The 26,964-nt window shown below is 38.7% G+C and overlaps 1 protein-coding gene across 1 annotated transcript in view; it reads right to left on the bottom strand.

Moving 5' to 3' along the window:
• LOC311629824 (uncharacterized protein) overlaps nucleotides 1-26,845 on the bottom strand; it is a 146,283-nt gene extending 119,438 nt beyond the window's left edge. The window contains exons 1-2 of the mRNA XM_084898274.1: nucleotides 26,707-26,845; nucleotides 23,774-23,929 (exon numbers count right to left, since the gene is read on the bottom strand). Of these exons, the coding sequence (XP_084754400.1) occupies nucleotides 23,774-23,929; nucleotides 26,707-26,780 (230 nt within the window). The 5' untranslated portion in view covers nucleotides 26,781-26,845. The remainder of the gene's footprint in view (nucleotides 1-23,773; nucleotides 23,930-26,706) is intronic.
• Nucleotides 26,846-26,964: the final 119 nt, after the last annotated feature.

Genomic DNA, 26,964 nt, shown 5'->3' with positions numbered 1-26,964 from the left:
CTGATCGTTATTTTTAAATACAATTTCATTACAGTGCATCCATAAATCAGCATCCAAGACTATAAAGCGTTCCTAGTAAGAACGAGGTGCTATAGATATGGGACTAAATGAGACACTGTAGGTCATGACATGGACTTATTGTCCATGGGAAGAGGTCAATAATGCATGGCATAATATACTTGAGCCATAAGAATTACGGAATGCTTTCCAGGCTTACTTAGAATCAGCCACAATGTCAAACAAAGGAAGATTCTAATAGTAAAATGATCAAAGCACAGTAATTGCAAGAGTGAACTTGAAGGGTTTCCCTACTTCCTCTTCTTTCTGCAGAACAGCCTAAGCAATAGCTTTTGGCAGAAAGCTAGTGCTTATGAGGTTTTCTTAAGGTTCATTTTCCAATTAAAATTTATTTCACAAAGACCTACATCCTTGCCACCCTTCAGAGAGAACAGGTTATTCAGCCCGTGATCCAATAGCAACAATAAGTGAAATTCTCACTCTCAGAATTGGCTGAGCATTCGTGAGATAATTTTATTTTGGCTTTACCTGGTGATTACTTATTTCATGCCTTATCCCCCCAGTAGACTGAAAGTTTGATGAGAACTGAATCAAATCTGCCTTTACCATTGTAAACTCATTATCAACACAGTGTCTGGCACATGGTCCTTACATGAATATTCTCTCCAAAAATGTTGAGAGAATGGATGTACTCATCGGGAGAACATCTGACCTCCAAGGCCAAGTTCAAGGTCCCAGTAGCTTCAGCTGTAAGGGATCCTTCTCCTTTCAGTCCTCCATTATACATTTGCTTGGCCTGTGTTATGTGTGTATTCTCATCACTGCCAAGGGTTTTTTGTTTGTTTTTTATGATAGGACCCTTTTTTATGTGCATGTATAAGCTCTGAAATGCCTAAATATAATAGAGCCTCAGTAAATAGTAATAAACAAATAAATGAGATTACAAGGTTTTCTAAGATGTTACAGCTATCCTAAAGATATTTAACACATTATTAATAATGTGTTAATTATGCCAGAACCAGTTTGGCTCAGTGGATAGAGCATCAGCCTGCAGACTGGAAAGTCCCAGGTTCAATTCTGGTCAAGGGCATGTACCTTGGTTGTGGGCACATCCGCAGTAGGGAGTGTGCAGGAGGCAGCTGATCGATGTTTCTTTCTCATCGATGTTTCTAACTCTCTTTCCCTCTCTCTTCCTCTCTGTAAAAAATCAATAAAATATATTTTTTTTAAATAATAATGTGTTAATTATGGAGTATTGTATAGAAGTGGTTGTACTTTTATTTTTATTATTAATGATAAGCATATGTTTATCAGTGTGCACAACTTATAGTATGAGTCTGTTTTGCTTCCCTGCACATAGACCACAAAAATCCTAAAAAACAAACTGCCACCCCAAAGCTACTGCATAATATTGAATACAAGCATTTTTAATCCTTTGGTTTTTCAATAGCTAAGCAATTTTTTTCAATGCAGTAAGTATTTTTTTCAATGCAGTAACACTGTGATGCAGACATATTTATTGTCCATTCACAAAGCCATACCTCAATATGATTACAATATGCTTCCTTGGATGTCATTAAAATTGAGGGTCTTATTTTTCTAGTATGGGCTAGCTGACATTCTGCATGAAAGCAAATAATAGAAAATAAGATTTCTCAAGACCCATTAGCCTTTTGATTCTGTACTACAATCTTGCCAGTCCAAAGTCAACTTATGCTTCCTGCAAAACAAAATATTTGGGTAACTTATTTTGTTCCTAACACATGTTCCCAGGAGCTTAATAAATACTACTTTTGCAACTTATTTAGTGACAAAATAATGAGACCTTGGTATATTCTTATCCTCTGCTTTGCCATTAGAAAAGATAGATTCAAACTATTTTAACCAAAACTCAATTCAAGGGCAAAAAGCAGTCTTAAAAAAGTGTTAAAATTCAAATATGCGATAACTGCATGTACAGTATGTGCATTCTAGAAAGGGATTTTATCTTAAAAGATAAGCTGCACCTTGTTGAGGAATTCCAATATCATCTGGATATATTAATAACTGAAAAGCTCCCAATTTTACCAAGAGCTTCCAATTAAATCATGAACTGCATAGGCAAGCACCCGGAGGAACAACTTTCAAACCATATTTTTTTATTTCCTCCTGGGATCTACAACAATACTATAATAGAGCATTAAAGCTGGTGAGTGGATCACATTATAACTTTTCCAGTCTCTACTGCCTTTCATGTGTCCATACATCAAGCTTCACGGAAATAACAGATTTTATTCTTTACCTCATTGTCCTCTGGTTACTTCCCTCGGGTCCTCCCTTGCCTCGTGAATCTTTATTTTATTGGTGGAAAAAGCCACATCTTTGCATCCTGGTATTTTAATTTCACATATGTCACAGACTTTATTTCAAGTGGCTATAAAGTCACCAATGATCATTTTTTAACAATTACATTATCAACTATCATTTGAGTACATTATCAATTAACTAATCATCTCTTATTGGACATTGGGTTGTTTAAAAATTGTCGCTATTTTGAATAATGGCTCAATGAAAGTTTTTGTACATATAACTTCTTTTTGTTGAGTTATATCCTCGGGATACATCCCAGGAGTGTAATTATTTTAAAAAGGAAGTACTCAGGAGGGTAATAACTCAACACATAATCCCATTAAGAGGGGAAAATTTTTTAAATGGCTAATCCTTTTAACCCAATAAAAAGTTTGTATTTACATTTCGTAGTTATAGCTTAACCTAACTTTTATAGATCCTATTAGTAACTAACTAAGTGATTATTTAAATCTAATTTTACTGAGTTTTAAATTCCTTAATATTGGACAAGACTAGAATGTGTGTTCCAGGTCTTCAGACTTAGATACCAACCACTAAACTAGAAAAGTGAATTTACATGAGGCCTATTATTATTATGTCTGGAAGGTTAATCCTCCTTCAAGTGTCTTCATGTCTACAGTGACCAGAGACCAAGCTTGATTAACTAATTAACTGCTGGGAGTACCATTGAAATATTGGGATCATATGGCTCTGGATAGAGAATTAACAGGGAAGAAGTTCGCTGACAGAACATAGGAAATACCCATGTGTCTGCTCACATAAAGAAAAAGGAGTCAAGATTTGTAAGAGTGATTGCCTTAGGAGGGGTAACCTACTGGATCTCTTAATGACCAGAAGCAAATGGGCTCAAGAAAGAACCTTTCAGTAGGTTGCAGATAGAATTCAGGTAACAACCCACTGAAATAATTAAGAATAAAAAATGAGGAAGTATTAGTGAAAATTAATATAAGTCTAAGAAAAATCAATATTAAGGAAGCCTTACAGAAAACTAATATTTATACCCAATTCAAGGACATCATACTAGAAGGCAAAATACTCTGGTCCTGGCTGCTCCCTTTTTCCTATTTTTTATTTTATTTTATTCTTGGGGCCCCAGGTTCAATGTTAATGTTAAAATCTGAGATACCTGGAAAACTAGAATAGTTGAAGATATTCAAGACCTAATAAAAACACCTATAGCTCTAAATATCATGAAATATAACATAGAGACAGAGAACTAACCCTCCCCTAGCCGAACTTGCTTAAAGACCTTGTAATAGGAGATGGAAAGTAATGTTAATGAGAAAGGACATAACTTTAAGGATGGGGGGTAGGGGGGTAATATGTGCAAACATCTGGAAAAGCTTTGTGAAAATTATTTTGGTTTAAGTTTAAGTTAAAATCTAGTTTGCTCCTGAATTGTCACCAGGCATCATAAAGTCAATAAAACCTTCAAAAAGTGTTCAAGCCAGCTAGACCTCTGTCTTCTACTCCATACTATCCTGGGATCCTAAGCTCTTCTACCTTTCATACTAGCATTTCCTCATCCTACCTAATAAAGAAAGAATATGCTAATTGACCTTCACACCATCGCAAAGATGGTGGCACCCACAGCCAATAAGGAGGGAATATGCTAATTGACTCTCCCACCCTCAAAGATGGTGGTACCCACAGCCACAAGATAGTGGCACCTAGTCCCCTCAGCCCTGCTGGGGCTCCTGCCTCTGGACTCCCCCAGTCCTGTCAGCCCCCTAGCCATCCAGGTCCAGCTCAAGGTGTAGACAAGCCTTGGATGGTGGCTGCCCAGCTGCTCAGGGCCAGCCTGAAGTACAGGCAAGCCTCAGATGGCAGCTAACCAGCTGTCAAGGGACACCCAAGGCTCAGGTAACCAGGGCTGACCAAGGCTTGCACTGTCAGCAGTGGCAGCAGCAGAGGTGTGATGAGGGGTCACCTTCCCCTGATTGCTGGGTCGCCTCCCACCCCTGAGTGCTCCCAGACTGTGAGAGGGGGCAGGCCAGGCTGAGAGACTCCCCTCCAGTGCATAGACCCCCCTCTAGTTCTATATAATAAAAGGCTAATATGCAAATTGTCCCCTCAGGAGTTTAACTCACTGGGAGTTTGGCCACTCACTATGATGTGTGCTGACCGCCAGGAGGTGGCACGGAAGAAGGAAGGTCCCAGACAGCAGCCAGAAGGTCCTAGTTGGCCCTGATTGCTGGCCAGGCCTAGGGACCCTACCTGTGCACAAATTTCATGCACCAGGCCTGTAGTATACAATAATACAGTCTTAATATTTTAGTGTGATGATTTATCTCTCAAAGACATTGCAGAACTAATGACTTCATATCTAAGGTTTAATTTACATTGTTTAGTCAGATTTTTAGAGAGTTAAACTCCCTGATTTCTTTAATAATACTGCCTATATTTTTGTATATTAAAGAATCTTTCTCTATCAAAACCAATATGAGGTAGATCAAAAGAGAACTTGATTTCAAAATATCTGGACTGTAAAATGGCCACAGAAGCTTTTGTGGCCAATATATACCTATTATTTAAAGTACTGATCATAAAATCCATAACATAAAATCAAATGGCCTCTATTTACTCTTTGGAATGACAAATTAAGTGCAGAACATCTTTCATACATCTCTCACAGAACCTACTAAAGTAAGCTTGTACTTTCTTAAGCTGTGTCTCTTCAGTGGTTTTATTTCCTACTACCTTGGAAAAAATAAAACTGCTTAAAAGATCAACAGAGACTACATTTTTACAACCCTTTGGCGGAGACAATACAATGTATTTACCAATCTTCCTGGAAAATAAGGTTTACTCATATTGTTTTCAGCACCAAGGACAATGCCTTGAGCACAAAATACATTTTACATTCAATAAAAGCCTGTAGAATGATAAATTTGTTAATAGATGCTGGGGTTATCCTCAGGCAAACTAATGTGGGGAGCCTTGTTTTTCATTGAAACAATTATTGCCCTGCTTTATTCCCTCTGGCATCCAGGGCTCTGTGTTCCCTTTTTCCTATCCCCTATGAAAATCTACTCTCAGGGGCGAGAAATATCTTCCCTACTCTACACACTAAAGAATAAAATGAGCATTTATCAAACCATCTATGACAAAGGACTCAATGAAGACCAGGACTTTTGCAAAAAGCAATTAAAACAAGTTACTAGAAAATAAAATTAAAAAATCAAAGATATAAAAAAAACAAATCCTAATTTTTTTATTATTGGCTTCAAAAGACTTAAAATTACATTTCAAGAAACAAAATAAAAACAAACATAATGTAGGAAAAAATAAAGGATCACAGCCTGGCCCAATCTGCTGACTACATTTTGCCAAACACTGGCATAAATTACTAAGGAGCAAAATCTTCCCCCTGTGGGCATTTCCATTTCTATTACACAAAATATGCAGGCTAAAGGAGAGATGCCTCTTTTTATACATATTTGAGAGATGAGAATGTGATCAACTAACTTGTGGCAACTGCAGGATCAGGGGCGGGATTCCCAGGCTTCTCAGCCATCAGCATGCACAGGCCTGGGCCTGTGCTAGGGCATGAGCAGCATTCATAGGTCCAGAGAAAAATGTCAGCAGCCAAAGTTTGACAACATTTTCACACTTTCATCACAGGAAACTCCCAAGCCTCTCATCTGAAGCAATGTGGATCCTGACTTGTACCTTTGCTTTCATTGAACTGACTGTGATATTAAGATCTGTTGTCCTGATTTGCATTCCATCCAGCAAAGTAAGTCAGATTATGATTTATTCATATGTGGGATATAAAACAGAAAACAACAAACTAACAAACTCACAGACAGACAACAGAAGGTGGGTTACCCAAGAAGAAAGGGGTTTGGGGGAGGATGAAGAGGGTAGAGGGGTTAATTATAGGGTGACAAAGGGAAACTAGACTTTGAGTAGTGAGCACATAGTACAATATACTATAATAGTATAGTGCAATATACTAGTACAGAATTGAACACTTGAAACTTACGTAATGTTATCAACCAATGTCATTCCAATAAACTTAGTAAAAAAGATTCTGTTGTCCAATGTTATTAACATGTGAAGGTACCAAAGATTTAAAATGTAGACATTTTTAAATGTAAAATTAAGCCAAATTAAGCAGCTTTGCTCAATAGCAGATATACTTGCTATCATATGGGGAGAAAGAAAAATAAGATTAACATTACCAATAAGAAACAAAAATAAGACTTTGAAATTAAATAAATGGATCCATTTGGGGCCAATTGAGAAATTTTTAATAAAGATTGTAAGATATGTTAAACATTAGAGTGAATGAAGATAACTTTAATGTGACAATTTTATGTGATGAGAAACGTCATGGACTTTGCCTTGAATTAAATTGATGAGAGGGCTAGAAACAGCATAGATCAGTACATCGTTCACAGAACTGTGGAATAGGTAAGGTTTGCATTCTCCTGCTTCCCCTTGTTTTAGCACCTCTGTCAGACTTTGGAACTCTCCTATATCGTCCTGTACTTCAGATCCTCCATCTGATCTTGGTCTCTCGGGGATTTCCACCCCTGTCCCGCAACTTCCCTCCCTGCAACTTTAGAAGCTAGTTCTATCCCAGTGATTCGGTTTCAGCTTGTAAAACTCTGTCCTTGCCATTATGTAATCAAATTGGAGAGCCTCTCCTTCGTGCCGGGTCTTGTGGCCAGGAGACTGTGAGACTTTGGCCAGTCTCTGGTAGGAAAGTGAAAAAGAGCAATGAAGACAATTATTCCATTGATTTCAGCTATAAATACCACTTTGCCTGAGTTGTCTGAATGATAAGTATTCTGTGCAAATGCTGCTCTCTAGTGCAATAGAACTGCAAATAATGCACATCTGTTTCTTATAATCCCATTCAACATACTCCAAAGGCTCAAATCTAACAAAACACACCTAATATGACAGTTGGTTCATAATGTAAGTATGAGGAAGAGGAGGGAAACTTCAAGCATGAGGATGCTATAGAGGAAGTAAATATGCATAATTTAAGTAATAGGGTGCTAACTTAAACAGAGGTCACTGATAAGGAAAGTATTACTAATCCATCAATAGGCAATTACTAGCAGTTTACTCAGAAATAAAGTATGAAGATAGAGAAAGAATAAAATGTGGCCTCAAACCCCAAGAAATTGTTTGCAATTTGGTCCAGGTGAAAGTATACAAAATAAGAGAATACATATTTGAGAGACAGAGAATGTGATACAGATGTCTGCACTCATACTGTTCAACACAGTATTCACTAGTCACACACACAGTATTCACTAGCCACATCAGCACTTGAAACATGGCTAGTCCAGCCAAAACTGGTTTGGCTCAGTGGATAGAGCGTCGGACTGTGGACTGAAAGGTCCCGGGTTCGATTCCGGTCAAGGGCATGTACCTTGGTTGCAGGGACATCCCCAGTAGGGGGTGTGCAGAAGGCAGCTGATCGATGTTTCTCTCTCATCGATGTTTCTAACTCTCTATCCCTCTCCCTTCCTCTCTGTAAAAACTCAATAACATATATATATTATATATATGCGATATTATATATATATATATATATATATATATATATATATATATATATATATATATATCATGGCTAGTCCAAATTGGGATGTGCTGCAAGCATAAAATGTAAACCAGGTTTCTAAGACTATTTTTAATAAAAATACTTCATTAATGATTTTAAATGGATCACATGTAGGAATAAAAATATTCTGGCAATATTAGAATAAATAAAATACATTAGAATGTGTTTTACCTGTGTTTAGAAAATGTAAAAATATGCATATGGTTTGCATTTTATTTCTATTAGATAACATGGCTTTGAAAACTGTATTTCAAAATAATGGGAGATAGGTAGAGAATGGAAGAAAAATATCTTGAATAGGTCTTATTAAACTTGGAGAGAAAGAGAGGATAACAGGAAAGTAAAATCTGGGAAATGTAGTGATGGAGTGAAAGTGGGGAGAGAATGGAAGAAAGGGGACAGAGGGAGCAGAAGATGCAATTTGGGGGAGATTACAAAGAACAGCCTGACTGGGAGGGAGGCACAGGGGATACAGAGAGTCTTTGAAGCCAGGCAGAGGTTTGTGGGTTCCTTAGAAGTAAGGCAGACCTTGAAAGGGTTTGAGTCAGGGTAATTATGTATGAAAGCTGAAGTTTATGAAGAACATTTTAGTAATGAGGTACTTAAACCTCTCATCACATCAGAAAGTTCTTATATAATCATTAAATTCAGATTTGCAGATGACAATACAAAACTATACAGTTCCGCCACCAAATTCAGTAAGAAATAGCGCATTCTTACAAATCCAATTAACCTTGGCCTTGTTAGTCAACTTTTTTTTCCTCTTGTCATTTTCAAATGCTATTGAATAGATGTGCTGTAATTTCTAATAGTGAGAAGAATAAGAGACTAGAAACTAAAGCACAGAGGAGGCTTGGAAAAGCTTTCAGAGAATGCTATCTGAACTAACAGTCCCCTTTCGTTGTCTTTGGAAAAGATGCCTTTTCTTCAAAGCCCTTTGAAATGAGAAGGGCACACTGATAAACATCAATTCCTTCTAATTCATAATGTTTGCCAGTTTTTCTTCCTCTATCCCGCCCTTTATGTTGGTCCAGAACGTGATTATCACAATATCTGGGTGAGCAAGATTGTGAAATGCGGCCATAAAATAAGTGATTATTTCTGAACTCATCTTTGTCACACTGTAATGCTCCACAAAGCACCTCTCTCGGGGCTACGTTTGATTTTATCTGATCCCATCAGCACCATATCTATATACTGAGTGACTTCACAATACCCTCTCTTTCAATAGAAGCCAATCAAGTTATGGATTTGTTAGTAATAAAAATTACCAAGGAGCAGTTTGCAAATGATAAGAGCAACGCAAATTCTAAAATGAAGTAATGAGACATAATGAGCATCTTCCTCACTTGTTGGAAGTGAGCAATTCCAAGCTCCCTGAAGCAACAATTAACCTACTGTATTCAACGGTAATGGACAAATATTAGAAATGTCATGTCAGCTTTTAGACTCTGTTGGCATCACACAGTCATTTAAAAGTTAAGTTCTCCAAAGTGTTTTTTGTCAAGTTGCTTTCTATAGTATTCTTTCCCTGTTAGGACAGAGCCTTAAGCAGAATACTTTTGCTCTTGTTTTAATGATTTGTTTACTGGTTCATTCCAGAGTGTGAGCTACAAAAGGGGGAAGTGTCATAAATAGACTTTTGTGTCCCATGATTTTTCACTGTGTCACTAGTGGTATCATTTCCCATTGCCATAACTATTTGCAGAGCCTAGTAAATGAGCATTCAGCAAGCTGCTTTAGAGACATCAGCAATAACTAAAGCACAGACCTCACACATTTTTCTCTCACCCCAGCCTCCTTGAGTGTGTATCTGCTAAGCCTTTTACGATATATCACACAGCAAGGAAAGTGAGAGGCCAGCAGCCTTAATTACACAGCCAGCTCTCTCTCTCTAAACAAGAAGAAGCATTTGGACTGGAAGGGGGTCATTTGGGGGATTGCGAAGAAGACTGAGGAAGACGTGACAGAATCGGAAGAGTCTGAGAGGGTTTCCTTTTAAGGGACTGTTTTCGGTTGGAAAATAGACTTAATGCATGATTTACCTGAAGAGATTTTAAAGGGCTCTTTTGAGGAAGAAGTCCATGCTGAACGGGAGCTACCTTGCAAGATGAAGATTCTGGCAAGCTAACAGGGCTTGATGAAGGAGAGGCAGGGGCTGGGTATTGTCAAATATGCAGTACCAGCCTTCTTCCCTCCACACGTGGGCAGACAGACAGCTTACTCAGCCACAGCATCGTTATTAAATCGATCCCAGTAAAGCCTTCCCAATAAAGAGATCCAGGCACCTCAACTGATAAATGAGCATTTGCACTTGAGGTGAACTACATGTAACACAGGCTTAAAAGTAAAAAACACCACCCATTTTCCTTTTCAGTTTGATTCATCTAATTCCACTTAGATAAACAAAGGCAAAGCTTCAAAGGAGAGGAAAATGAACAATAAGTTAGCACACTTAGAACATGATTATAAAATAGTTATCAAATTCCTAAACTTAAAATGTGCCAAGTATTATAAATGTCATTCCTAAGCCCCATAATAACCCTTTGTATTGGGCATTATCTTAACTCCCCATTTTGTTGTATTGTTCCCAAAACTGGGACTCAGAGAATTTATTTTCCCCAAATCACTAAAGAAGGAAATTAAAGAAGATACAAATATGTGGAAGCATATACCATGACAGATACATCAATCAGAAAGGATAGGTGTGCCCCTATATTCATAGTAGCACAATTTACAATAGCCAAGACAAGGAAACAGCTTAAGTGCCCATCAGCAAATGAGTTAATTAGAAAACTGTGTTACTTCTTCACAATGGAATACTATGCTGCTGTAAAAAAAAAAGAAGAAGAAGAAGAGGAAGAAGGAGGAATTCTTATCATTGGCAACAGCATGGATGGAACTAAAGAGCATTATGCTAAGCAAAATAAGCCAGCCAGAGAAAAATAAATATCACATGATCTCACTCATTTGTGGAATATAATAAACCACATAAACTGATGAACAAAAATAGAACAAAAAACATAGAAGCATCAAACAGACTGTCTAACCTATGAGGGAAGGTGGGAGGTGAGGGGGTAAGAGATCAACCAAAGGACTTAGTATATGTGTGCATATGAGCACAGCCAATGGACACACAGTAGGAAGTTGAAGGCATGTGCTGGGGGGTGGGAGCAGGCAGAGAAAGATCAATGGGGGGAAAAGGAGACTCATGTAATACTTTAAACAATAAATATTTTAAATTTTAAAAAAGGGAAGAATTAACATCATAATGTCCATACTATCCAAAGCATTTTACAGATTCAATGCAATTCCTATCAAGATATCAGTGGCATATTGCATAGAACTAAAACAAATATTCCAAAAAGTTATAATGAACCATATTCAGTCTTAGGAAAAAAGAATGAAGTTGGAGGAATCATGTTCCCTAATATCAAACTGTACTATAAGGCCATAGTAATCAAAACAGCCTGGCACTGGCATAAAAACAGATACACAGATCAATGGAAAAGAAAAGAGAGCCCAGAAACAAACCCACACCTTTGCAGTCAATCAATATTTGACAAAGGAGGCAAAAATACACAATGGACTACAGATAGTCTAGTCAATAAATGGTGTTGGGAAAATTAGACAGATACATGCAAAGAATTTAAATTAGGCCACCTTCTTACACCATACACAAGAATAAGCTCAATATGGATTAAAGACTTAAATGTTAGATTCAAAACCATAAAAATCCTAGAAGAAAACATAGGCAGTAAAATGTCGGACATTTACCATAGTAATATTTTTTCTTATATATCTCTTTGGGCAAGGGAAAGAAAAGATAATATAAACAAATAGGTCTACATCAAACTAAAAAGTTGTTACAGCAAAGGAAACATCAACAAAATGAAAAGACACCCCACAGAATGGGAGAACATACTCACCAACACATCTGATAAGGGCTTAATATCCAAAATTTATAAAGAACTCATAAAACTCAACACCAAAAAACAAAAAACAAAAAAATCCAACTTAAAAATGGGCAAAGGACTTAAATAGAAACTTCCCCAAAAAGGACATACAGATGGCCAATAGACTTATGAAGAGATGCTCAATGTCACTAATCATCAAAAAAATGCAAATTAAAACCACAATGAGATATCACCGCATACCTGCCAGAATGGCTAACATCAATAAATCAACAAACAAGTGTTGGTGAAGATGTGGAAAAAAGGGAATCCATGGTGCACTGTTGGTGGGAATGCAGATTGGTGCAGCCCTGTGGGAAGCAGTATGGAGGTAACTCAAAAAATTAAAAACGTAATTGTCTTATGACCCAGCAATTTCACTTCTGGGAATACATCAGAAGAAACCCGAACACTAATTCGAAAGAATAGATGCGGTCCTTTGTTCACTGCAGCATTATTTACAATAGCCAAGATCTAGAAACAGCCCAAGTTCTCATCAGTTGATGAGTGGATAAAATAGCTATGGTACATTTACACAATAGGATACTATTCAGCCATAAAAAATCAAGGAAATTTCACCCTTTGCAATAGCATGAATTTACCTTGAGAACATTATGTTAAGAAAATAAGATAGAGAAAGATAAGTACCATATGATTTCACTCATATGTGAAATCTAATGAACAAACTAAATGAACAAGAAAAAAGAGACTCAGAGAGAGTAGGCAAACAGCTCTTGGCAAGAGGCAGGGGATGCAAGGGGTCATGGAGGGATTGAGAAAAAGAAAAACAAAGAAAGAAAAAAAAAGAGAAAAGATTTATTAACATGGACAACATTGTGATGATATGAGAGGGGTGTGGAAGTCGAAGAGGGGATATGGGAGTAAAATGATGATGGAATAAATAAAATAGCCATGGAAGAGGGTTGCAGGTTCAATCCCTGATATGATCGTGAACTTGAGGGAGGCAACAGACTGATGTATCTCCTGTGGTTGATGTTTCTCTCCCTTTCTCTTTCTCCTTTCCTCCCTCTCTAAAAACTATTTAAAAATAAGTAAATTTAAAAAAAAAAAAAAAAAAAAAAAAAGGAGTGCCCTGGCCAGTTCTCTCAGTGGTTAAAGTGTTGGCCTGTGCACTGAAGGATCCTGGGTCTGATTCCTGGTCAAGGGGTCAAGGTCACGTATCTGGGTTGCAGATTCCATCACTGGACCTGGTTGGGACCCATGTGGGAGGCAACCAATCAATGTGTCTCTCTCATATAAAAGTTTCCCTCTCTCTCTTTCCTTCTTTTTCTCACTCTCTCCTTCTTTCCCTCACTTCCTTCCACTTTGTCTAAAGTCAATGGAGAAAATTTCCTTGGGTGAGGATTAACAAACAAACAAAAAAGAATTATGCACTTATTTAATATATTTCCTTCATTTATGGAAAGTGATAGTGGTTTCCTTTTATGGAAGTGATAAAATCTTCCTTAAAAATAAACTACATTTCAAAAACTAACATTGATTTTAAGGAAGTAATAGCTGGAAGAGATGGCAAATGAGTAAAATACATCCATTTATTGTAAGTCAAAGTGAAACAGCTTGAAATAAGTGCAATTTCTCCTGGCCACTCCTTAAAGCTCACACAAAAAGAGGTAGTACTCAAACTCAGACATACAAGGTGAAGAAATGGCTTCCTAAACCAGTCATGTGCTTCCTCTTCTCAGCTCTTGAGAAATTCCCTCTGAGTTAATCAAGACCTCACAGGCCACGGAGGGAGTTTTCTGTGCTCTGTACACTGAGATTGCAGTTGGGAAATGAAGAAGAATCTGTCCTGCACTGCATTCCCTCGAGGTCAGAACCTGTGCTTCTCACAGTCACAATTAGCTAACGTACACAATTAAACCATGCAAATGAGGTAGAGGAGAAACCCAGGAGTCAGTGTCCTTCCCAACACATTTTACAGGAACAGTTAGTTCCCAAAGCCTGAAGCAATGGTGGGGCTATTAAGGTGGTAGAAAGGAAGGAGGCATAATGGGATAATATTTGAGGGCAAGTGGAGTTTTGATTGAAGTCCTGACACCAGGTGATGCACAAACGTCCCATTACCCTCTAAACGGGTAGCTTGCTCCTACCTCCAGTGACCACTGGTGAACAGTAATGTACATTTCCAGAGCGACTTCCTGATTTTCACTTTATTTTTAGAGGACACTCTATTAACATCAAACTAGCTCTAGCCAATGTCATCTGCTGATATCATCCTCAATGGCACTAATATGATTCCTGAATTCTAATATGCACATCCCCTCACACACATTTTAATATTTCTCAAACTGGACTGTACTTTACACCTGAATGTACATGAAATGTGGTCTTTCTTTTTCCTTCTTCATTACATTTCACACCTGATTTCCCCTTAGAATTGAGTAAATATAATGCTCACATGTGTTCATGAGAATTAGGGTGAGTCATAATTTTAGAAGTATGTCACCAAATATAAGCCTCTCAACATATTATTGGCTTTGAAATCATTTCTTTTCTAGCTATTAAAAAAAAAAACTAACACAGTTTGTTAGAAAAAAATGCATTTGAACAAGAAACCAAGCTGATAGAAACATAAAAATAATCAAAAGAATGTTACTATCTCCCAAAGGTTAGAGTCACCTTACTATCAAGAGAGAAAGACTAGATCAAGGAGAACCAGATAGTTCACAAATTGAATATTCCAGTGCTCATTTATCTTTATTTTTAATAATTCCATTTGTATGCATGTGTTAGATCACAAGAAAATGATGTTACTCTTCATGCTGACTTCTCATATAAATTACAAATACATTTTTATGATAATGATTTATGGGGTTAGCTATTTCTCTTTCCGACAGAGAGTTACCTACAAAGAAACAATTATTCTACTTCTGAGATGGGATGTCATGAAAGGAATGGTTTCCAGATGCTTTGATTAAAAAAAGATTACAGAATATATGCAACATAAAATTCCAAAGCAGGCAAAACATCTTGGTAGCAGTCAAGTTGGCTACTTTTGGTGAGAAAGGATGGGGGAGTGATAGAAAAGGCACTCTAAGGTAATTCCAGGGATGGAGAGGCTGGTAGTGTTCTTTTCCTTTACCTAAATGGTGATCTACAGGTATACTAACTTTTGGAAATTCACTGTGCGGTCTACCTATGAACTGTGCATTCTTCTGTCTTTGTGCTCTATTCTTCAACTTAAAAACAATTTTACAAAATAAATGAAACAGATATAGGAATTCTTATAAAATACTAGAGGCCTGCAGGATCAGGCTGTAACTGGTTCTCTGACATCCCCCAAGGGGTCCCAGATTGTGAGACGGCACAGGACAGGCTGAGGGACCCCACAGGTGCACAATCAGGGCCGGGAAGAAATATGGGAGGTTGGCCAGCCAGGGAGGGACTGTGGGAGGGCTCCAGGGTGTGTCTGGCCCATCTCTCTCAGTCCCAATCAGGCAGACCCTAGCAGCAAGCTAACCTACTGGTAAGACTATCTGCCCCCTGGTGGTCAGTGCACGTCATAGTGAGCAGTTGAGCAGCCTTAACATATCATTAGCATATTACACTTGGATTGGTTGAAAGGCCGATCAGTCAACCTGACACTTAGCATATTAGGCTTTTATTCTATAGGATTATTTGTTGACCAAAATGGGATAAATTATTTTGCCTTCAGATAAACTGTCCTACTGGCTTTAATATTACACTGACTAGGGAGTAAATGTTGACCCTAAGAACATTAATCTTAATGTTCTCTTAAGCCCTTATCTATTTTCTAAGCATTATCAGAATAGAACATCTCTCTGTATAAATGACAATCTTTGATCATTCTCAAAGAATAGCATAAAGCATGAAAATCAGAATTATTGATCTTGTGTTGTATAATGATGTTTCTATTGATGTGAAATACTATAGTTTCTATAACATTGTAGACTTTCTGTCCCAATACACATAACCAATCCTGGAGGACACCTAGAAATTACTTCCTTAAGTAAGCAGGTTCCAACAGAATAGTTTAGAGGTATGGATGCTGAATTTCTCCATCTCAGGTTACCCAGGTTACTGAGGTCCAGCAGAGGCTCAATAAGTACCACCCTCTTTCTGCTCCCACACAAAGCAGGGAAGAGGCAGTGGATGGGGCTTTGATCAGGGGCGATAGAAAAATAAGGGGCAGCAGAGGATTTAATGTCTCTGGGAACCAGTCAAAATAGGAGACTAAAAACATGTGTTGGAGATCCTGGCACCTGCCAATATGTGTGGGGACATACAATTGCCTCAGATGCCAAATTTGCTTGCATCACCACTGAAGTTGGGTGGTGTCTGTTAAAGATGGAAACACAGACATGTAGCCTCCACATCTCTTCCCACTCCCAGAGTAAGTAGATTTGTATCAGTGGATAAGGCCTGGTACTCCCCAAGAAGGCTCCATACTCCTACTGAATAATGCTCACCTGCACTCCCCCACCCCAGGCACATTCATGTCCAAATCCCTCGACACTATGAACGCTACTTTTTTTTTTTTTTTTTTTAGAAAAGGTCTTTGCAGATGTGATTAAGTAAAGGATATTGATATGAGATTATTCTGGACAATGAAAACTGTCCTTATCCTATATAATAAAATCCTAATATGCAAATTGACCAAATGGCGGAACAACTAGCAGAATGACCAGTCACTATAATGCATACTGACCACCAAGGGGAAGACACTCAATGTAGGAGTTGCCCACAGGGAAGGATCGCTCAGTCAGAAGCTGGGTTCCCAACTGGTGAGTGCAGTTGTGGTGGTAGGAGCCTCTCCTGCCTCCACTGCAGACCAGAAGTATGGAGCAAGGAGTCCCAGACTGTGAGAGGGTTGTCTTACTGCTGGCTTAGGCATTTGGGTGGCAAATTTGTGAGGAAATCTGAACTCTTCATGCACTCCCAGGGGAATTAAAATGAAAAATTAAAATGCATTTATTCTGGCAATCCTACTTCTGAGGATTTATCTTAATTATGGATATACCTACACACCTATAATATTACTAGAGGCCCGGTGCACGAATTCGTGTATGGATGAGGTCCCTTGGTCTGGCTGGCAATCAGGGGCTGATTGGGGCAGGCCAGCAGGGGGAGGGTGGAGGGACCACAGGAGGTTGTCTGTGGGGGTGCACTGACCACCAAGGGGCAGCTCCTTCATTGAGTGTCTGTCCCCTGCTTGTCAGTGCCTGTACTGGCCGGTCATCTGGTCATCTGGTCCTAGTGATTGCTTAAGCTTTTATATATATAAATGTATGTATCAAGCTCTTCATTACAGAATTATTTGCGAAGCAACTCACATGTCTGTTTAAAGAGGTCTGGTTCTGTAACTATGGTTAACCACAGAATGGAATACTCTGCAGCCCCTTAAAAAGATGAAGAAGCCCTCTTGGTATTGACATAGAAGGAACATACAGATAGCTGCAGAGCATGAGACTTTTTATCTAAGACAGGAAGGTGATATAAGTACATATTTATATTTGCTAGCATTTCTATAAAGAGGTACTAGAGAAAAACAAAAATTGAATAGAAGAAAGTGATTTCCTGCAAAGGGTAAGAGATATAGAGTGGATGAGGACTGGGGGAGCTAGACTTCTCAGTATTTATTTTAATATCATTTTGATTTTTTTAACATGTGAATGTGTAACCTATTCATAAAAGTTAAACTTAAGATGTATGCATTAATTGCCTGCTATGTAGAAAACCAATTCAGTACTACAGTTCTAACACTTTTAAACCAGCTACAGTGAATATTTTCAGCATTTATATGCAAGACATGGTATTTGCATTGGCTGGTGGGGGTCGGGGAGGAAGGGAACTCATGGTTTATAAGTTGTATTAAAGTAAAGTTTCTGCCTTGACTTGTATCTCTCTCCCTCAGGGCATAGCAGGTATATGATCTTAGGAAAGACTGAACACATGAATAAAAATATAAAATTCAATAGTGCAGAACAGTACTAAATATTATAACTACCGAAGAAAAAGTGCTCTAGCTCGGAAGAGGAAAAGGTTCCATTGAACTAATCCAGAAAAGCCTCAGAGGAAATAAAAGGTAAAATTGGTCTTAGGTATAATATAATTTTTCTTCACAAAAGGTTCTTCTACAGAACTTTTTTCTGTAGAAAAATATGTTTTTAGAACTGCTCTGATTTTATTATTTTCTAGAGGGTGGAGGAGAAGTGTAAGAAGGAAATGCCCCATCATTTCTATATTATTTCTATTCATTTCTATTCAATTATCAAAAAGTGAATAACCTTGCAAAAATCAGTTTTTCCTGGTCATCTTAGTACTTTATGGAAACAAAAATAGTACATGGAAGTAAGAGTTGGGTTGAAACTCATAATTTTAAGCAGTCTCATTTCTTTATTTTATTCCTAATTTAAAATCATAATCATCTCAGGAACTTTTCTCTTGGACAGTTTTTGCAAACCACTTCTCAGCGTGGCTTGGCCAGAATCAGAATTGTAAATTTCCATTCCTATTCTACACTTACAAAGAGGCTGCATTTCATGAATGCTCTTTAGGCCCACTGAGGAAGAGGGAGCACACCCCTGAAGGAGTCATTTGTCACAGCTCTCGGGATTGGAACCGCTCCTCTAACACCTGAATGGCCTCTTGCACAGCCAGCCCTTCCTTCACCCTTTACCCCCAGAAACTATTGCCACTGTCATCTTGAAGCAGCTATACCTGCCAACAAGTTCTTAATGCTGACCTGGAAGATCTCATACCTTCAACCCAGTGGTTCGACTGCTAGCCTCGGAGCCCACAGATAAGACAAAATCAGCCCACCAGAGTGAAAGTAGTCACTCCAGAAGAATCATTCTGCCTTTCAGTAGCTTGGAGTCAGGAGGTGGGGGTGGGGAGGAAAAGGGAAGTGAATTAATGTTTTCTTCTTGTTGTTGTTAGTTTGGTTTTAAACACACCTTTATAACTTTTACATTTAAAGTAGTCAGGTACCAATATTTAGATTAATTGCCAAAATATATTACAACAAATAGTACATGTACTATTTAATCATCTAATTGACCATATTCACATGAAAAATGACATTTTCAACAGCATCTTAAACATGTAAAATGATTAGCAGAATAATAATTGTCTGCTAAGGACGCACTAGAGTATTTCAATAGCCTTTATGGTAGAACTAAGGCATTCAAAGAAATAACATTTAGGGCTATAGTGATAAGAGATAAGCCAATTCTCTTCCACTAAAGTTATGGCTGCACAGAAATGAGGTGTTTGAACACTTCCCCTGGAGAAAAAGAAAACTGTTTTAAATAAAGTGCTGCCACCTAAGTTAGTAAGTAATACCCCAAGCAGATTTCATGGCTATGTAAGGAAAGAATTAGCCTACTCATTTGGGAGTTTAGTGGTTTTTGGAACACAGAAAGTGACAATGAGGTTGGGAATGAATGGGATTTGGGGCTTGTTCTGCTTTATAAATAATAATGAACCTTTCCCAACATGAAGTAATGTGAAATAAATTTTTTTTTAAAAAGTCTGTCCCTAGAGTATAAAATTACCTCTTAACCCAATTGGCATTTCTCCACTCTGAGCACATTTTCTGAGAGTTCTACTTAGAGAACGAAAGCTGCTGTATGATAATTAATTTCTACACACTTGGCCTGCTCAGCTGGACAGTATACAAGCTGCCCTAGACAAGTGAAACTCAAAACTGCAATTTTTACTTCACAGTGACATTACTTAGGCACTTAAAAGGCATCCAAACTACAACTTCACTTGTTCTTTTTATTCTTCATTTGGATTTTTTTTTTTTCTCCTTGAATACACAAGCAGTTTGTAACAACTGTTAAGAAACACGGGTGATAATCGGATCTTGGTGTACCAAAACTAGAAAGGTATTAGGTATTTGCTATTCATCAAAGGGACCAGATGTTTTCTTTTCTTTTCCCCCCGGCGTGCAGAAAAGAAATGTGCACATCTTCTGACGTATAATGTGCAGATTATTAGTAGAAAAGGGGCTGTAGAGTTAGATCCTTATGCCATTTCCTATGGAGTATTCTCATTCTTTTCTCAAAGTACTATTTGATAAAAGCAAGCGATAGTCTTGAGATGTGATCAGCAATGGTCGAGCACCATTTCTCTTTTATATCCTTGCACATGGAACATGGGCAAGCAAATAGCAAGCCATTTCTGAGCAGAAAGATAAATTATGAAAGAACTCATACTTTGATTTTATAGTAATAACTTACCTTTCATCTATGCACTTAGTTCAGCGATTTTCAACTGGTGAGCTGCAAGAATTTTTAAAACATGCAATACCTGACTATTTAGTTAGGGACACTGACCTCTTTTTCCTTATACTGTCAAATAAAAAATGACAACAGCCAACACAACCAGCTCTCTGGTGTGAATGAGCCAAAATTATACCATTTTTTTAGTCAGATTGGCAAAAAATATATTTCGTGTGTGCTGCAGAATTTTAGTAGTTAGTTTATGTGTGCCATGAAATGAAAAATGTTGAAAAATTGCTGAGCTAGTTTATTGTTCTATGCTAAATTATTTATGCGTGTTTCTGTTTATAAATTTATATGAAAAATTACAAAATCTTAATTATGGCATAAGACATTCTGTAATTTCCCAACCAACCTACTAAAAAGATGAATAGTTCTCTATGTATTTTAAGATGAAAAACAATGACATGACAATTCATTATATTTTACATCTCTGAAAACAGATTTACTGTCTGTGACTCAGTTGCTTGCTCTCACAGAGTTCTAATTAACTTTCAAGATAAAAACTTGCCAAATTTCATTACTTCTATAAAGGTGATACTATCTTATCTTTTATAATCAAATTTTAAATCCATGATTAATGCCATGGGTACAACAGGTTAAAAATAATGTGTCTGCTTTTCTTATCCTTTTATCTTGACAGTATATGAAATGCTTACTTTTATCTACCTAGAAATATTGATGCTTACGTGGCCTGTTGTTTGTGTCACCTAAAAATACAATGACATTCAAATTAAACTCTTCTTTATTATGCTACTTGAGATCATGGGCCGTATTTGCAGCTTAGTAAAATTCTATAGACAAATCTATGCCCTGATTAAATAAATTTTGTTATTTTTGTTTTTGATGGGGACTTGGGTTAAACTGCATTCAACATTTATTGAGATCTAACATAAGCAAGGCACTATGCTTAGAGGCAATAGACAGACAAGGGTGACTCCAAAAGCAGTCTGGTGAGCAGATAAGACATACTAGCCTTATGGTGATAAAGCAGGAAGACAGCATACCTGTTCATTAGTGCAAAAAGATGTTGGTTACAGAGCTGGCCCAACCTTGAGCAAGTCTCTTTGCCCTCTTAGTATCTTCATTTGTAAATGAGAAATAGACTTATTCAACAACACAAATTGAGCATCTATCATCATAGGAGCCAACATTAATGAGCAATTACCATGTGGCAGTTATCAGGGTAAACATTTCTCATGGATCATCTCCTTTAATCTTCAAAGCAACCCCATTTTCAAGAGGAGAAAATTGAGGCTCAGAGATGTTAAGTAATTTCCCCAAGATTACAAAGTGGTTGAGTGGGATTCAAGCCTAGGTTGATTCAAACCCAGAAGCTGATGCTTTTAAATCCTATAATGTGTTGCTGCAATCCCCTCTAATAGCTTCTAACTTCAATATTATATGACCATTGTTTGCCCCCAAAATGTAAAATATAAATACAAAGAATTTGGGTTTTACATTAATAATGGAGATTAAGGGTGCATAATAAAATAACACATTGCTTCCACCTAGGGAAGACTTCCTGAATGAGGCAACACATAGCTGAAAATTACAAAGAAAGAGTAAGAGTATTCTAGGCTGAAAGAACTAAGTGAGTGGTTGCAGAGCAGTAAACACTCATGGATCTGCAAGGAACATGGGAAAGGGCAGTAAGAATGAAGCCTTGAAAAGTCAGCCTCAATCAGATTGTGGTATCTAAGTCAGCCTTTAGAATCAATCATGCTGAGGACCTTAGATACCACAGGAAATGAGAAGCTACTGAGAGTTGTGAATATTAGAGTGAAATGATTAGGTTTTGTTTGTTTGTTTCTTTGTTTCTTTGTTCAGGGATTATTGCTTTGTTTTGTTGCAGTTTTTTATTATTGTTGTTTTTAATTACTTACAAATAATAAGAACAGTTGTCAAGGTTGCCAAATACAAGATGAAAATACAAAACTATTATGACTAAACTAGTGACAAATAATTTTAAATGTCATTTTTAGATGACCCAATTTTCAATAGCAACATAATTAAAATATAACTTGGGGGAATATCATAAAAGATGTGAATTGTCTCTTCTGAGAAAATTATAAAACCTAATAAATAAATAAATAAATATAAGAGCATTCATAAGTAGAAAGATATATCATGTTCAAAACTGGAAATACAAAAAATCGATCTATAAGTTAAATGCAACTCCAGTGAAAATGACACAAAGGTTATTTGTGGAATTTTACAGACCAGTCAATCCCTAATGTTTACATGAAGGAGAACAGGCCAAGTTTGTCAAGTTAATTTTGAAGAAGAAAAAGGGTTGATATAAAACAACCTCCCCAAATGTCAAAACATTTTAAAACAAAGTGACCTGAGAATGGCCCAGAGACATTAGTGTGGTTTTATATTTCTTTGTTGGGTTAAAGAAATCCTATGGAGAAGGGAGACCAGAAAGATGACACAGATAACAAAGGAAGATGAGCTCCTCCACAGTGCCTCAGGTACTTTGATCAGTGACCTTGATCCTTAAACAGAGGACCCAAACTCTTAAGTAAAGACAAAAACTATTTTCAAAAGATGCACTTGCATCACAGGAGCCTAGCCTAAGAATAATAATTCTTGGTCATTGGGAGTAAATTTCAATCATCCATCTGGCATTGCTAATCATCTGATATGTGCTAATCACAAAGGAGTCAAGATGAAATTGTAAGTACACTGTTCTGGATCTCAAATAGCCTTCGACAAAGTTGAGAGGCAGAAGTCACACATGAAATAACTAAAGAACTACCTATAAAGCAGCATACCAGTAAGTAGAATAAAGAAAAGAAAAAATACTGAGAGTTGCAAGTATAGCAGTATCAAACCATAGGCAGATGTGCTCAGGAAAATATTCTGAGGTGGGTCTGGGTAGTCTATGGCTACAGAGGAAGTTATCATCGAGAGCATTGCCTGCATTTATCCACCAGCTCATCTGCATTTGTCCACCATGACTCAGGCAACAAAACCATCCATGTGCACTGCTGACTGCACCTAAATTCCTTCAAATTATAACCAACTTGTGACTACAACTTCAAAACCTGTCTGCCCACAAAATGTAAAATGTAAATACAATCTGTCTTTCTCTGTAAGAAATTAACTAATGACCCTCAGATTTAAGAAAATGATAGGCTTGTCTTCCCACTTCTTGTTCTCCTTTTTGTTGTGTTTAATGATGCTTCAAATAGCTAGAAATTTCTTCCCCCCAGGTACTCTTTATTTTGGGCCTTAGACCACTCACAAATGTTGTCTTTGAGTTACAGAGCAATGTAACTGAGAATAAAGGTTTAATGGGAGGAATAAAGGTTTAATGCCTGGTGGGGTGTTGACTCCTTTCTTTGAGAAATTTATTGGCTTACCCAGTGGTTCTCAACCTTTCTAATGCTGCGACCCTTTAATACAGTTCCTCATGTTGTGGTGACCCCCAACTATAAAATTATTTTCATTGCTACTTCATAACTGTAATTTTGCCACCATTATAAATCCTAATGGAAATATCTCTGTTTTCTGATGGTATATTGATAAGTCTACAATGATTAAGGCAACCACATAAAATCTCATTACTTAAAAAAAATTAAACTCACTGGTTTATACAGCAAGATTCCTTATTCATGTCCAACATCAGATCACTCACATGCCATTGCAGTTGAATAATTTGTTGTAATCTTGGTAAATGGGAGGTGATCAACAAGTCCTCAGCTCCAGCTCTGAAGCAGCACATAATAATTTCTGAAATCCTCCTATATAATAAAGAGGTGATATGCAAATTGACTATCACTCCAACACATAAGATGGCCACCCCCATGTAGTCAAAGATGGTTGCCCCATGTGGATTGGGTCTGTGTGATGGCCTTCAGGGGAGGGCAGTTGTGGGTGATCAAGCCTGCAGGAGAGGGCAAATGGGAGCAACCAGGCATGTAGGGGAGGGTCAAGGCCTGCAGGGGAGGGCATTTGAGAGGAACCAGGCCTGAAGGGGAGGCAGTTAGGGGATCCAGACCTGCAGGGAGGGCAGTTAGGGGCAACCAGACCAGCAGAGGAGGGCAGTTAGGGGCAACCAGGCCTGCAGGGGAAGGCAGATGGGAGCAACCAGGCCTGCGAGGGGGGGGGGGGGGGAGTTGGAGGGAACCAGGCCTGAAGGGGCGACAGGTGGAGGGGCAGGCCTGCAGAGAGGGCAGTAAGGGGTGACCAGGACAGCAGGAGAGTGCAGTTGGTGGCAACCAGGCCTGGGGGGAGGGGGGGCAATTAGGGGTGACCAGGCCAGCAGAGAGGACAGTAAGGGGCACTTGGGCCAGCAGGGGAGCAGTTAGGCATCCATCAGGCTGGCAGGAAGTGGTTAGGGGGTGATTAGGCTGGCAGGCAGGCAGGCGAGCAGTTGGGAGCCAGAAGTCCTGGATTGTGAGAGGGATGTCCCAGATTGGAGAGGGTGCAGGCTGGGTTGAGGGACACCTCCCCCCTTGTGCATGAATTTCATGTACTGGGCCTCTAGTACATAAAGAGAGATGGCTTCCCAACAATAACTGACACTTATAATGTAGCAAGAAGGTTCCCTGAGTTCTGATATTATGCTGTTATAAAGTGTAGCTTGCTTGGTCTCAGGTGAACCCTGTGAGAAATTACTCTGCTTGCATTTTGCAGCTGAGGAAACTGAGACATGGAGAAGCAATGCTTACACCAGCTCTGATTCCAGAGCCCAAGCTCTTAATCATCTGCTCCCCTAGTTGTAGAGCCTTTTGTATGATTATTCACTAATTATACGTAGAAAGGTGAATAGCCCCAAAATTTCTAAATAGGGCGTAGGGGTATCTTTCTGCTTAGAAATGGAGGACTAGGGCTCTTGCCTAAAGCTATATTACAATAGTAAAACCTATTTTAACTTAGATGGTACAGTTATTTCGGGTGGTTTATTTGGGGTGATTAACACTTTGGAGGGGAGGAGAGGTATAGCCCTCTCAGGTCATCTTTTGGTACTGCCGATATGGATCCTGTTACTTAATCCTTAATATCACTTTCTCTTTGGTTTCCTGGAGAAGGGGTGTGTGCTAGGATTTATCCTCCTTTTACACATTTGAGCTTACACATACTATGGACAAACAATACTAAGTCATAATCACTTTTTCTCTCGTGATTTTTTCTTTATCCGGTCCATTGAAAGACATCCAAGATACTGGTACACAATCCTACATAATAAGAGAGAAATATGCTAATTATCTATTATGCCTTGAGGCATAAAGACCAAATCTTGAATCTACAGGAGGGTGGGGCATCGAACTACGTACAAGCAGGTGTGAAAAGCTACAGGAAGGGGCAGGGCAGCAAGCTAAGAGGGAGGGGTAAGGGGTGGGGAAGGGCAGGTAGGGACAGTGGGCAGAGAGCTGTTGGTACCCCCGGGCAGGGCTACTAACTAGTACCTAAATAATTGTTCATTTAGATGTGGGGGGAAATATTCACCTTCACAAAGCATTAGGCATACAAAGCCACTTTCTTTATAGAACTTATTTCTCATAGTCATGCAGAAAAGTTAGGCCTCAGGGTTTGGTCATTTCTCTCTTAGGAAGCATAGTTATTCTGGGTTGATATTGCACAAAACCAGAAACCTGTGGAAGGCACAAGGAAATTGTTTTTGCCTTTAGGGAAAACTGTGAAATAGAAAAAAACTATTTGAAAACTATTCGTCCCTGGGACTTCATCAGAGCCCTGATCTTATTCTGAAGTGGTGTGTGTGTGTGAGCCTAGCCCTCACTAGGTCCATCTGAGGAAGCTGTCATCAACTCAGTTCCAGCCTGGTGTGGGCAGGACTCCATGGCTCTGGAATTGCACAAAACTGGCCCGAATCAGCCAGCTCGGTGTCTTGGGATGAATAATTTAATCTCTGAACCCCAGTCCTGCCCTCTGTAAATCTGGGATGACACTCTATCCTGGATATGTCCGGAGGGTTAAGAGTAATTCTTCATGTAGACTGAGGCGCACAGCACCAAACACAGCAGGAACCAGATGAATGGCAGCTACTTTGTGCTATGACATAAGCACTGGGCGGTGAGTGAGGGGTGTGTTTCTAGGTTTGAAGGAGGCGTTTGTGTTTTTATTCCTCAGTGAACGACGAGGATGTGTTGAACGATTTTTAAAGATGGGAAAACCGTGATGTGCCACTCATCTGCGAAGGAAAGCCTGCAAACACAGTTGCAGGCCAAAGGCTGATTTAACTCGAGGCTTACAGAAATATTGCAACACATCAAACAGAATGGTAAAGCACATTTTCAAAGGTTTTTTGGTGTGTTTTTTTTTTAACTCACTTTGTGCACCAGGCAAAAAATGACTTTTAAAGGTGTGAAAAGCATGCTTGAGAAAATGTTTACATGTAAAGCAGACAAAACTGTGGCGACTACGTCTTGTGGGAGAAGGAAATGACCTCACTGGACTTGGGGTGAGATGACAGTACTTATTGTGTCACAAGGTTAAAAATAAAGACATCCATTTATCAAATATTTGCTGAGCGCCCACACCCGCCCAGCTCACACACCAATTCACAGCACCAGCTCCGCGGGGCTTCCTGCGGTCCAGGCGGCTTTCCCCGGCTAATGCCGGAGGCCTCATTTCCACAGGCGCATGGCCCAGCTGGGAACCGAACAAGTCCAACGGCCCGACCTCAGGCTCGTTAGTTCCCGACACCCACCGCCTGGGGAGAGCACCCAGAGGGCGCCTACGGTGGCCCGCGAGGAAACGGAGGCGCTTCCCCCGGAAGCTTGTCCGCCCGCAGAAAAGATGGCGCCTGGGGCGT

This window comes from Pipistrellus hanaki, assembly GCF_964339955.1.
Source record: "Pipistrellus hanaki genome assembly, chromosome: 11".
Taxonomy (NCBI): Eukaryota; Metazoa; Chordata; class Mammalia; order Chiroptera; family Vespertilionidae; genus Pipistrellus; species Pipistrellus hanaki.
This window is presented reverse-complemented; position numbering and strand designations above follow the sequence as displayed.